The sequence below is a fragment of the Ceratotherium simum genome, chromosome 22, assembly GCF_057802395.1.
Source record: "Ceratotherium simum simum isolate JZ-2026a chromosome 22, ASM5780239v1, whole genome shotgun sequence".
Lineage (NCBI taxonomy): Eukaryota > Metazoa > Chordata > Mammalia > Perissodactyla > Rhinocerotidae > Ceratotherium > Ceratotherium simum.
In genome coordinates this window covers 7,193,465-7,207,724 of record NC_141921.1, presented here as the reverse complement: position 1 = coordinate 7,207,724, position 14,260 = coordinate 7,193,465, and the positions used below count along the sequence as shown (strand labels likewise).

General features: G+C 44.2%; 1 protein-coding gene across 2 annotated transcripts in view; it reads right to left on the bottom strand.

The window, feature by feature from the left end:
- RAB3B (RAB3B, member RAS oncogene family) overlaps nucleotides 1–14,260 on the bottom strand; it is a 62,814-nt gene that overhangs the window by 9,724 nt on the left and 38,830 nt on the right. For both annotated transcript variants that reach the window (XM_087445948.1, XM_004438548.3), the window contains exons 3-4: nucleotides 11,564–11,682; nucleotides 8,600–8,724 (exon numbers count right to left, since the gene is read on the bottom strand). In XM_087445948.1, the coding sequence (XP_087302074.1) occupies nucleotides 8,600–8,724; nucleotides 11,564–11,682 (244 nt within the window). The remainder of the gene's footprint in view (nucleotides 1–8,599; nucleotides 8,725–11,563; nucleotides 11,683–14,260) is intronic.

Here is a 14,260-nt window from a genome sequence, read left to right as displayed (position 1 = left end):
GTGGGAGATAGACACAGTGACAATATTATAGTGATAAATGCTGGAATGGTGGGAAGCCAGGGGATTTTCAGGACACAAAGGAGGCATCTAAATGAGCATGGGGTCCAGGGAAGGCTTCTTGGAGAAGCTGATTCCTAAGCAGATATCAGCTAGATAAAGACATGTAATTGTGAGTGTATGTGTGAGCAAATGCATGTGTAGCACACTATGCAGGGAAATAGCATGATAATGGGGCAAAAAACAGCCTTAGTAATGTTAGAATGACCATAGCAGTTTGCTATCATTACAGCAGAAAGCTCAAAATGGTGAGAGATGAGGCAGTAGGTGGTCAAACATGCAGAGTTCACATGTCATGCCAAGGAAATGTAACTCTGATTCAAGTAACCAGCTCATGGGTCTCTTCTGCAGCAGATGCATCCCCACCCAATTACTGTCAGATTCCTGGAAGGCTCTTCATTAGTAGGCCCAGAAGGTAGCCTTTTCCTCAGGTTCATTAGTAAGGATTCTCAGGAGCTGAGAATCTAGTGAGGTCAAGATGACAACCAATTAATCAGACTAACCCCTAGTCCTTTCCTCTCTCGAGTTAGCTTCAGAACAATGAGATTTATGCTGTCTTTAATGGAGCCCAATTCTTAACTGAATCTGAGATGATCTGCACCCCCTAAAGTGATCGTGTTTACCTATCCTGTCCAAAGGCAGCTATCGTGGACCCACAGACTATGTCCACACTGCCTGCTTCTGAATTTGACCTCAAAATTCTATTCAGAAACTTGCAACCAGCTAAACTCGCCTCTCTTCATCCTGACACTGCCCCAAAACATTTCTCCTCCACCTTTGTGTTCAAATACCTCCTTCATCCTGCTCTGATATCTCCTCATCTCCATCATGTATCAATCTTCAACTCATGCCCTTCTGGTCACTGATGATTTTAGCAAGGGACTCCCTGTCTTCCTTTCCGTCTATGCTTGTTCTCATTCTCAGGAACTTTGGGTTTCATATGGACAATCCGTCTAACACCCTGGCCTCTTAATTTCTTGACCATCTCATCTCCAGCAGCCTTCTCTTCCATTTTGCTTTAGCTGTGCCCCTGTCCTTATAATTTGAGCTATTTTTTTTTTTTTGAGGAAGATCAGCCCTGTGCTAACATCTGCCAATCCTCTTTTTTTTTTCTTTTTTTTTTTTTCTGAGGAAGACTGGCCCTGGGCTAACATCCATGCCCATCTTTCTCCACTTTATATGGGACGCCGCCACAGCATGGCTTGCCAAGCGGTGTGTTGGTGCGCGCCCAGGATCTGAACTGGTGAACCCTGGGCTGCCACCACAGTGGAACGCGCGCACTTAACCGCTTGCACCACTGGGCCGGCCCCTAACTTGAGCTATTTTGACTTGGATTTGAGTTACTGGACCTGAAAGAGCTCTAATTAATGCAATATCCAGCCTCATTGGCCTAAGACCAATAACTTACTTGGCTTGGCCTCTGTCTGCTTCTCCAGCCTCATCTTTCTGGCTCACATTCTGCTCTAGAAACAATACTTTCTCATTTGGGCCTTTGCTCATGCTATGATTCTCCAGCTCCTACTTCTAACCATCTTCATTACCCCTCTGTGCAATCACTGATTCCAGAGAGCCTTCCCTTTCTCCTCTCACCTCATCTCCACCACTCAGAACACACATGTACCTTTCCCCTGTACTCCCATGGCATCTCACACAATCATTTCAGTCAGATTCCGACCAGAAAATGGGAACAATTCTTAACATTTAAACTAGTGGCAATTGGTTATAAAGGTGATGGGAGAACTGAGAGGACAAATAGAATAGTGAGGAGACCCAGAGATTATCAATAGCAAAAAAACTAATACTGGAGCTAAAGGAAGCTAGAACCAGGGAGTCAGAGAAGTGGAGCAGCCTCTGCTGGAGGAGCCAGCCAAGGCAGAGGGGTGGGGTGTGGGAATACGCAGGATCGTTCCTCTCCCCATCTCTAATCATTTGCCAGTGTCTCTCCTTGGCTAATCCCAGCTGGAAGCCACTGTCACAGGAGCCTGGGAAACACAGCCTGCAAAGGTCAACCTCCCAGGGGGGATTGCAGGAGAGAGAGAGAGCAAGAGAAGGGTAAAGAATGATAACAAATAGGCTAAGGACTGGCACAGCCATCTACTCAAAAGATGTTGAAATTATCTCTCTACTATTTTGTTTCCTTGCTCAATGAGCATCTTGAGGGCAGGGAACCCATTCACCTCTGTGTCCTCAGGGTCCACGTGTTCAGTGACTGTGGCAGATTATTCACTGCCCTCCCTTTAGAGGATTTTACATCCCCATCCATGCCCAGTGGTTTACAGTCCCTCCTTGTGGGAGGAATATATCCCCCATCCATCGACATCTGATCTGATCATGTGACTTGCTTTGGCCAATGGATGTGGGCGTTCCAAGTCCCAACAGAAGCTTTAAGAGCCTTTGTGTGGTTTAGCCATCCCAGACTGGATCCCAGAGTGAGACGACAGATGGGACAGAGTTGCAGATGACTTGCAGCTGGCATGTAATGTGAGTGAGAAATAAACCTTTATTATCTAAGCTCCTGACTCAGGTTATGTGTTACCACATATAATCTAAAGAAGTCTCACTAACATTGTGACTGAGGGTCAAAATTTGAAGAGAAACTGTGGAAGCCTTTTGGGAAAACACCATTGGATGATATACTGGGAGCATTAGAATTTTGAGTCTAAGGGCTGAATTTGAGTACTGGGCCTGCCACCTACTTCCTGTATGGCTTAGAAAAGATATATAATCTTTAAGTGAAAAAATAAACACACAGAAGTGTGGCACAAGCACACTGCGTATAAGAAAATACAAGTGGTCTGGACTCAGCTTCTTCATTAGTATAATGGAGCCGATGATAATGCCACCTTCCAGGCTAGGAGGGAAAGTGAGGTCACAAGAGAATTGCTGTGAAAGTACACTGTGAACTCTAAGTCACTGCACCCAAGTTAGTTATTATCAATGCCAACTAGGTCTTTGTCTCTCTGCAACCAGGCTCAGTGATGTAAGGTTTCAATTGTTCATCCCAATCCAAAAAACATTTATGGAGCATCTACAACAAGCAAGGCAGTGTATAAGGGTCTGCAGGGTCTGAGTGATAAGTGGAAAATTGTGTGAATTGAAATCATGGAATCAAAGAGGGATAGCGCCAAACAGACCTTCCCACTCAACTAATCCAAATCCCTTGTTTTCCAGAGGGGCAAATTGAGATCCAGAATCAGGAAACAAGGTGCTCAAGGTCACAGAGTAAACGAGTGGCAGAAGCAGGATGAAACCCTCAGTCTCCTAACTCCCAGTCTGCTGCTCTTCCCACTACACTTTGCTGGAATGCACGTGTGTGTGTGTTTCAATACCACATTCTCAATGGGTGGTGTCTCCTGCCTTTGTAGGCAGAAGTGCATTTCTCTTTTACTTCCATTCCCAGTCAGATCCAGGGAAGGGAATAAGAAGCCCCTTTCTGAGGGGCACAGGGAGGCAGAGGCCCTAAAATGCTTCCTGGAATAGAAGTCCCTGAAACTCCTCCATCCTCCCGAAGACCCACATGCCTCAGCCTCTTTACTGCCTCACCTACGTCCCAGACACTTTGAGGATATAGAAGACCTGTTGCTACTCATAGCTTGAATAAATGCTGTATCAATAGTCTGGCCATATCAATAGTCTTGGCTGAGTGAGCTGAGAAAAGCTAAAAAAAAAAGAGAGTCCTGAAGAGGAATCCCATAGAGCAGGAATGGCACCACTGCAGTGGCAAGCAGAGCACTGAAACTTACTTAATAGCTGGCATAGCAGAGGGATAGGACTGCGGGGCGGAGGTGGTGGTTAGGGGGTGGGATGAGGAAGGCTGAGCATTGTCCCTCACTGTTCCCAGATCTGATCACATTCTTGCAAAATGGTCTGCAGGATCCTGCATGATCTGGCCCCTGCCTCCCTCTCCACCTTCATCTCACACTAGCCTCCCCTTGGTTATTTAGTCCCTGCGACAAGGCCTTCTTTCAGTCTCATGAGTGTTCCACGCTCCAACCCACATTAGGATATTCTTGATGTCGAACACTCCCCTCCCCCTCCCCAATTCTTTGCCTGGCTAACTTTTTCTCATCCTTTAGTTCTCAGCGTAAGTGTTACTTTCTCAGAAGAGCTTGATCTCCAGTCTAAAATTAGGTCTCTCTTTTTCACTTTCTTCATAGCACTTGTGGTGGACTTATGAAACTTATCTGCCCACCTTTCCCTCCTTTAGGGAACCACTATTGTAAACAGTTGTGGTGGGACTATAGGTTACAATACTTGCCTCCCCTAGCTACTGGGACAGGCATGTGACTCACAGGGGGCCAATCACAGTCTTCCCTGAGATTGACATATGGTAGTTGGAAGGGAGAAGATGCCCTTTTGCAGGAGTTGGAACAATATATATCTGGAGCTGCCATCATCCATCTTATTCCCCACGCAGAGTCTGGCTACAGAAGGAGGCTGAGGGATAAGCAAAGCTGAGAAATGGAGAGTGCAACTGAGTCCTGGGTCTAGTGGACTTCCCAGCTATGAGCTAATAAATTCCATTTTTTAAATTAAAGCTAGTTTGATTTGTGATCTTATCACTTGCCATAACAAGAGTCCTAACTCATGCAGAACTTATCATAATTCTTAACAGTTTTATTGTGATATAACTTACATACCACACAATTCACCCATTTACACAATTTTTAATTATATATTTATCTGTATAATTATTTATGTCTCTTTCCCCATTAGTTCCATGACAGTAAGGATCATAACTGTTTTGTTCACCGTTACATCCCAAGTCCTAAGACAGAACCTGACTCAGAGTATTTACTCAATAAATATTTTTCAATGAATAAGTGAATAAATGTATGAATGAATGAATATCTACCCTGTGCTAGGTGCTTTGGATAATGAAACAAATTAGACATAACTCCGGCTGCTTTCAAGGCCTAGGATGAGAGATAGACACGTAGATAGGCAAGTCCTGGTAAGCAATGAGGAAAGCTCAGGAAGTTGTGTAGGACAGAGATGGGTTACCCTGACCTGCCCAAATCTCACCAATTCATTAAGGCCCTTTTCAAGTGCCTCCCTAAACCCTGTAGTAAGAATTAACCTCACTTGCGTCTAAGTTCCTACATAAATTTGATAGATCTATACTGACTCCACAACATCCTAACTGTGTAACCTTGAGCAAGTTAGTTAACCTCTCTGAACTTCATTTTTCAGAGTATTGGACATGCCCTGAAGCACTTACCTTGAAGGGTTATAGTGAGAATTAAATGAGATAATACAAAGCCTTTCATATAATGCCTGGCATATATCACCTATTATTACCATAGTTGCTGTATGGTGAGGTTAAGTGGTTAGGAGCACTGGCTCTGGAGCCAGACTACTGCTTGGGTTCAAATTCTGATTCTACCTGTTACTAGCTGTGTGAACTTAAGCAAGTTACTCAACTTCTCTGTGCCTCAGTTTTCTCATCTGCTAAAAAAAAAGCAACTTGGAATTACGAAAAGTATGTATCTCAGAGAGTTCTAGGGGGATTAAATTAAATGAGTAATACTTTAAAAACACTTAGAATAGTGCCTGGCACATGATAAACACCTAATAAATATTTTACCCAACTTGTCTTTTTAAAATCTTAGTCATAAGGGCCTGGCATGCTGGCTATATTTTATCCTAATATAAAACTAACTCACCTTTTTAAAGCAGTCTTGTTTAAGAGTTTGACATGCTGATTATATTTTTTCTAACACACATCAAAATATATACATAAAATCACCTTGCACACTTCCAGTGACATGAATCTCTCTCTTTGGGAAACGCTACTCTAGGCTCACACGATCCAGTGATTCACAGTTTCCCGGACTCACGGTGCTGGTCCTCGCCTTTGCCAGTGTTATTCTCCTTGCCCAGGATGTCCTTGCCTCTCTTCCTCACTTGGCTGCTCCTCCTTGTCTTCAGGACTCAGCTTGGCATCGTGTTCTCTGACCCCCACTGAATTAGGTGCCTCCTCTGTGCTCCCACAATCCCCGGGCACACCCCTCTACCACAACACTGATCACTGGGGTATCACTGTTTCTGTCCTTCAGACCAGGGAATGTATCCTATTTCACAGCACCGTAGCTGGCATAGAGTAGGTGCTTAGGAAGTCTTAATTGGATTGAAGTAAAATGAAGTAGCCAAATACTTAATAAAAATTTAATCAAAACATATTTTTGCAGTGTCTACCCAGGGTCAGGCCATATGCTAGGCACTGTGGGTACAAAGATAAACAAGACTCATTTCCTGTCCTCATGGAGCTTTCAGGAGATGGACAAGTAAACACGTGCAGCCAAGCGTGATGGGTCCTGTGACTGTTGTGTGTATGGGTACATTAAATTGGGACACAAAGAAAAGAGCTCTGTGGGGCCAGGAAAGGCTTCATAGAAGATGGGAAGCTTGAGCTGTTGTGAAAGCTGAGTGGGGGTTCACTGGCTGATGAGGGTAGCGGATGGGGCGTAGTCGGTGCAGGGAGAGTGCTGGGAGTCTCCCTGGGAACAGTAGATTGAAGACATAAAGAGATAGCCTGAGGTCACCCAAGTGTGGGCTTCACCATATGCTTACTGTTCTGTGAACCACGGATGGGTGGAGGTACTTTTTGCACCCAGAAAACCTCTGTGATGGGGTAGGAACAGCAAGACCCAAGATGACCCAAACTCCCTGTTTATTAAGCACATACATTTTGCTAATTTCTATCCCCAGGCCACCCTGGGGAATAGAGAAGAGGAGAAAGAAGTATAGGACACTGCCCCCCACACACATGCACTCATAATACACGTAATACAAATATACACAACACACAATTCACACTCGTATATTATACAGTTTACCCACCTACCAGCCCAAATATCTGTACTTCAGAAACTTTCAGAGAGTATAACTCTAAACTCCCTACTCCTCAATACTTACAACACCGAGGTTGTGAGAAATACTCAGGAAGACTGGCTAAAAGCTAAGCAGTACCTCCATTCTTCTAGAGGAAGATTTCTCTAAGGCGATTTTGCACTCAACGCCAATACAGAAAAGAAAAGAAAAAGCTGCTATTTTAAGGGAGTGTAGGTAGGAGTCCTGCTACGGGGCCACTGAGACATACCTAAGGGACCTGGGTCTCAGTGGAGCACAAGGATCAAGATGCTTCAACCTTGGAAAAAGTCAGAGCATCCCTGAGCTGCATACTTTTTTTTTTTTTCTTTTGTGAGGAAGATCAGCCCTGAGCTAACATCCGTGCTAATCCTCTTTTTGCTGAGGAAGACTGGCTCTGAGCTAACATCTATTGCCAATCCTCCTCCTTTTTTTCCCCCAAAGCCCCAGTAGATAGTTGTATGTCATAGTCGCACATTCTTCTAGTTGCTGTATGTGGGACGCGGCCTCAGCATGGCCAGAGAAGCGGTGCGTCAGTGCGCACCCGGGATCCAAACCCGGGCCACCAGTAGCGGAGCATGCACACTTAACCGCTAAGCCATGGGGCCAGCCCCTGAGCTGCATACTTAAACCACATTGTTTCATCCCTCCATACAAATACTTTTGTTGTGAATGGTGTTTTGGTGAGGAAGCATCAGTTTACATTGAGAGAAATTGTAAGACACGGCCTATGATGTTCAGTGTTGTACTTGCTGTAAGGATGTTTGATATTAAGGACATTGTCACATGCAGCATTTAGAGTCTGCTCTGTTGTTGCCAATGAAGAGCAATGTTTCTCTGGAATAATGGGTTTGTTTTAATCTTAAGGACCATCTCTGAACCATGTAACTGATTATGTTTCCCTCTTTGGGATGGTTGCTAGGAAGCTCAAAGCCAATATTTTGGCCCAACTCTTGCACATGCCCAAGAATTTACAACATATATGCTAATCTCACCCCTGGCTTCCTCTATTTTCCTCCTACCCTTGCTTTCCCTTTGCTTCAATTTTCTCACTTATCTAGTTTTTTATTGATGTATTATAATGATTTTTATAAGACACCTTAAATCCTTTGTGGAAGGAGCTGGTAAAAAAAAGAGTTTATAAATTTTTGTGTGTGTGTGTGAGGAAGATCAGCCCTGAGCTAACATCCATGCCAATCCTCCTCTTTTTTGTTGAGGAAGACCAGCCCTGAGCTAACATCTATTGCTAACCCTCCTCCTTTTATTCCCTTTTTCTCCCCAAAGGCACAGTAGACAGTTGTATGTCATAGTTGCACATCCTTCTAGTTGCTGTATGTGGGACGCCGCCTCAGCTTGGCCAGACAAGCGGTGCGTCGGTGCGTGCCCAGGATCTGAACCTGGGCCGCCAGTAGCAGAGCATGCACACTTAACCGCTAAGCCACGGGGCCGGCCCCAAGAGTTTATAAATTTAAGTTCTACTTATACATTCAATGTAACAAAATATACATGTATCATAAATAATGAATTATATAGCACGAAGCCCAAATGTACATCACACAAATATAAAACAATACACACAGAGCCCATATGCACACAATTGACAATCGCAACACACCCTTGATGTCACACTCCCATGCACATGTGCATGCACACACACGTGTTGTGCACATACCAAGCTGCTCTGCGAGGAGCCGTCCCTTCTCAGTGGGAACAACCCTTTCTTCCTCCATGTCACACTTGTTCCCCACCAGGATAACCTGCGCATTGTCCCAGGAGTAGGTCTTGATCTGAGTAGCCCTAAAGAGAGACAGAAAGAGGATCCTGTTAGGGACACCCTTCTAGGCTGAAAAGGACCCCGTGAAGTTTCAAGAAGCCAATTCCCTTCCACAGGGTTAGCAACATCCAAGTTACTGTCAGTCAATTCAGCTGAGGACAGACAGGCAGATACTTGCCCCGGCTGGCTCTCACAGATGCTGACCCCCGATCCCTGGTTGCAAACTTCACCCAGTTCCTGGAGCCCTCCTCTAATGCATCTGCCCATCCCTCTCCTCACTGGGCAGCGAGTCCTTTCTAAAATGTCTATCTGACCGTGATACATCCCTGCTTAAAAGCCTTCTCTGGCCCCCTCTGACTAGCTATGCAATGAAGTCTAGAATCCTCAGTTAGGCGTTCAAGACCATTCATGTTCTGTCTCTCCAGCCTCATCACCTTTCCTCCTACTCCACAAACCTTCTCACCAATTCCCCAAATGTTCTTCCATGACTTGTTCCTTTGCCTATAGTGGGAATCCCTTCTCCACACTAACTCATCCCCCAAGGCCCAGGGCTGATCCCACAATTCCTTGCAGGGAGCCTTCCCTGGCCCAGCCAGCCTCTCCCTCCTCTGTGACTCATAAACCTTCACTGAGGCCTTAGATTATGATTACCGCAGAAACCAAAATGTCAGCAGTGGTTTCCTTCACAAAGGATGATTATTAAACTTTTAAAAAATACTTTACTGTACTTTTCAAATTTTTGAAAATTTGAATATTGTGGAGACATCTTTTTGTGGGGATGGGCCTAACTCTGTCCCCAACTACCCCATCAGGTAGAAACGATTACTTCCCCTTTGGATCCCCTACACTTTTACCGTGGCACCTGTTACATTTGGCTGAATTTATCTGCCCCTCCTTGAGGGCAGGGACAGGCTTATTCACGTTTGGGGTGCCAGCTCCCAGGACAGAGCACAGAGCAGAGAAGTTGTCAGTGAATGTCTGATGAATGAATAAGACAGCAAATGGTTAAAGCAGATCTAAAATATGACCCTATTCTGACATTGACACCCAATATAACTCAACCCTAACTACAATCTGGACCTGTTATTGACCTGGCTCCTAAAGCTGATCTCATCACCAAACTTCTTTTTAAGGGTGAGAAGCCATTCCCTCAAAGAATGGAATGTACTCAACTACCATTTGTTGTGGGCTGACAAAGAGCCAGATTCCTTGTTGGGCACTGCTGCTTAGATGGCAGGTGGGGGTAGGCTAGGACCAAGTTTCCCAGAAACAAATCTCAAAGGCCAGGGCTTGAAAGAGCTAGACACTAAGTCTTTGGTCTCAAGGCAGGTAACTGGAGGCAACTCTCCATGTGTCCCAGGCTACTCTTCCTGTCATCTTCCTCCCTCCACCCACCTCCATCCACTCTCAGCTCCCAGATTAGCAACTCAGGTTATTCTTGGAGGAATTGTCACCAGGTGTTAAAGTCACTATGTTCCTGAGGCAGAATGTACAGGGACTGATTGAGAAAGGGAAGGAGGTCAAGGCCAACAAGGAATGAGCAGTGTAGAGACACTTAAAGAAAGAGCTAATCACTCATGGTAGGAGGTGGGGGGCAAGATGGGGAGGGAAGGGGAAGGGAGGAGGGGAGAAAAGTCTTGACTGGAAGGAAGAGAGGGAATAAGAAAATGAAGAAGGAGGAGAAAAGAGAGGAAGGAAAGGAGAAAGAAGGAAGGTAGAGAGAAAGTTATTAAAAGGGAAGGGGGAGAAAGGAGGAAGAAGAGAATGACTGAGAGTCTGAGAAGGAGAACATAGACCACCATGAATGACAGATATGGGGCTGGCACCCTGGACTGCTGTTCAGAACAGGGGGTGCAGCAGGCAGCTTGCAAGGTCACTCTCAGCTCAAGGCCCCAAGATGCCAACAGCGCTTCACATAGTCATGACAACTGTTCCTTGGGAGAAGGAAAGTCCTCAAAGGGTAGCTGTTGGGTAGAAGGGAGCAGGAGACAAGCTTGGCACTGGCCAGCACTGCTGCTGTGTGCCCGGCCTGCCAAGCCTCTCTGATTCTGAAGAAGGGCCAGGGCACAGATGCTCCACCTTCCCCCATCCTCCTCCTTTCCACTGATTAGGGGCACAGGGTCCTGGCCCCTCTCTCTCACCTGTCCTTCCCCTCACGCTCCCTTCTCCCTGTGAGTAATGCTCCAGGAAGAAAGACATAAGTTGCTCAGAGGCTGTACCTCTGGGGAGCTGTGCTGATTTCCATCATATATTGAAACTTTACGAACTTGGACTGGACTTGTTCTTGGACCTCCAGCCCAGCCCAGGGATAAACTTTATAGGGAAACAGTATGGGAATTTGTTCACCACTATAACCAGATGATCCTTCTAAAACATTAATCTGAACCTGTTGTTTCCCTGTTCAAATGTCACCACCTACAGGGTAAAATCCAAACTCCTTACTCCAACACAAAATTGTTTATGACCTCTGCTCTTCCTATCCTCTCACGTACTTTCTTGCCTTTGCCCATCTGTCATCTTTTCCTGGAACATTCTTACCCATTCACCCCTCTGGCTAACTCCTGTTCATCTCACAAAACGCAGCATATGCGTCAGCAACTCCAGGTCACCTTCCCTGACTCCTCAAGCTGGGTCAGAGCCCTCCACTGAGTTCCCAGAGCCCCTGGTGCCTCTCTTCATCACTGCACCTGTCACATGATATTTTCACGGCCTGCTTATTGATCAGTCCTCTCCTCTCATCTTTGAACTCCTTGAGGACAGGAGCCATCTCAGATTCATCTGGGTTTCCCTAGCACAGTACAAGGCCTAGCACATGTTAGGTTTTCATGAGCAGTTTGATGAATGAATGAATGAATCTCATACCAGTCTTGGACAGCATTGAAGGACTCCTCATTGGTGATATCATACATCAGAATGAAGCCCATGGCCCCACGGTAATAGGCTGTGGTAATGGTCCGGTACCGCTCCTGCCCAGCTGTGTCCTGGGTGGGAAAAGGAAAGAGTCAGCCTCCTAGAAAGTCTGCTTTTGCTCCTAAAAAGTCCCCAGGACAATTAACTAATAATCCAAGATATTTATTTAAGGAGCACCTATTATGTGTCTTGTATTGTACGTGGTAACTAGAATAAAATGGTTTTTAAAACCTCACAGAAATAATAAGAAAATAATTAAAATCCCAATAGAAAAATGCACAAGAGGAATGAACAATTCACAGAAGAAATGTAAATGGATAATTATTATATAAAAAGGTTTTAGCCTTATTTTTAATTATAATTCCCACTATAGATGAGGATATAGTGAGATGAGCAACCTCACACCTTGTTTGTGAGAGTGGAACTTGGTTCAATCTTTCTGGAAATCAACTTTGAAGTCTCGAGAGCATTAAAAATATTTGTACCATTTGACCCAGAAAGTTTCCTTCTAAAAACTTTTCCTACAAAAATAGAAAATCAGACAAATACTTATGCACAAAAATGTTTGTTATAACTTTAGACAGTGAAAATATCATCAACTTATATATTCAACAATAGGAGAATGGTTAAAATACAAGAATGTTTTATGTGTTTATTTATATAAGAATATTTAATGACATGGGACAATGCTTTTACAAATGATATAATATCAGTTTTACACCTATGTATGCAGAGAAGAAAACTGGAAAGAAACACATGAAAAGGTTAACAGTGATTATCTATGTTATGAGAGATAAGAATTATCAGGATTTTTATTCTCTTTATGTACTTTTATTTTCTCTACAATAAGCATGTATTACTCATATGAGGAGAAATAAACATTTTTACTGAAAAAACCCACTAAGACAACTGTTTTGTGTGTGTGTGTGTGTGTGTGTGTGTGTGTGTGAGGAGATCAGCCCTGTGCTAACATCTGCCAATCCTCCTCTTTTTTTGCTGAGGAAGACTAGCCTTGGGCTAACATCCATGCCCATCTTCCTCCACTTTATATGGGATGCTGCCACAGCATGGCTTGCCAAGCAGTGCGTCAGCGCGTGCCCGGGATCCGAACCGGCGAACCCCGGGCCACCGCAGCGGAGCGCGCGCACTTAACTGCTTGCACCACCGGGCTGGCCCCCAAGACAACTCTTTATCTCAAGCAGCTCACTGTCAAGTTGGAAACACAAACATATAAGGAAGCAAAGACAAGACCAACAATAAAGTGCTACTGGAGTACACTGGGTACTGAGTACACAAATGTCCATATAGTCCTTATGAGAGGGACCAGCCAATCTTCTCTGTATCATTACACTTTTAGGTGTGTGATGCTTGAGCATGTATAAAACACTTCCTCATATATTATCTCATTTAAATTTTATGAACTCTCTGTGAGGTAGGTCTCAGTATTTACATTTTATAGTTGAGAATACAAAAATGCCGAGAGGGTAAGTGACTTTGCCAAAGTCACAAAGCTGGTGACAAAAGCTATCCCTTAAATCTAGGACTTCTGATTCCAAGTCCAATGCACATCAATGAAAGATTTATCCACAAACACTCACTGAACATCATCTATAATGATTATGAAAATAAATAATGAAAACAATAATAACTACAGCATGCTATTATTTGTATATATGTTGCACCTGTTAGCCACAAATTTTAGAAAAACCTTGTAGGGTACATATTATTATTCCCATTTTACAGATAAGAAAACTGAGGTTCAGAGAGATTGCCCTCTAAGCATAAGAATTGGGATTCAAAACCAGTCTGTCTGACTGTATGGACATTCTGCCTTGGCCGCGAACCATACTTTGTGTGATATAAAAATGGAACAAGCACCATCCCTGCCCTCAGCAAGCCTCAGTTAAAGTGTAGAGGTGGCTAAGGCAATATGTGGCAGTATGTCATCAGTACCAGATAAGCAGTATAAAGAAAACGTGTCACACAGTCGGGTAAGGTAGAAATGTGATGGTTTGGGGTGGTTATGGAAGATGTCAAAGCAGAGATAGTGTATCAGTTAGGATAGACTGGATCGTTAGGTAAAAAGTAGTCCCAAAATCTCAGCAACTTAAACAACAAGGTTTTATTTTTCACTATTGTTACATATCCATTAAGGGCTGGCTGGGTGCTCTGCTTTTCGTCTTTCTTATTCCAGGATAAAGACTGACAGAGCAGCTACCAGAGGGAAAGAAAGTGTGAGTCATGTGTTGGCTCTTAAACTTCCACTTTTTCCATTTCACTGGCCAAAGCAAGTCACATGCCCACACCCAAAAAAAAAAGAAGAGAAATGGAAATGTGGTAGACACCATAACGACTCCCACAGGCGGAATGTGTACAGAGCCCAGGAACATCGCCTCAAGATGTGCTTATTTGGCAACAGGAGGACAACAGAGACTTTTCAAAAGAAGAATTTTCCCAGCACAGCAGTGAAGGAAAGGTATTTTGGCAGAAGGAAAAGTTTCTGCCAGTGAGTACTGCAGAAGAACTTAATGAATGGTGGGGAATAGGTAGGCAATAAAGCTAGAAAGACCTTTGAATGCTGTATCAGGGGGTTTGGACTTTATCTTTTAGGATCAAACATTTTGAGGCCGGGGATTAATGTGATGAGAT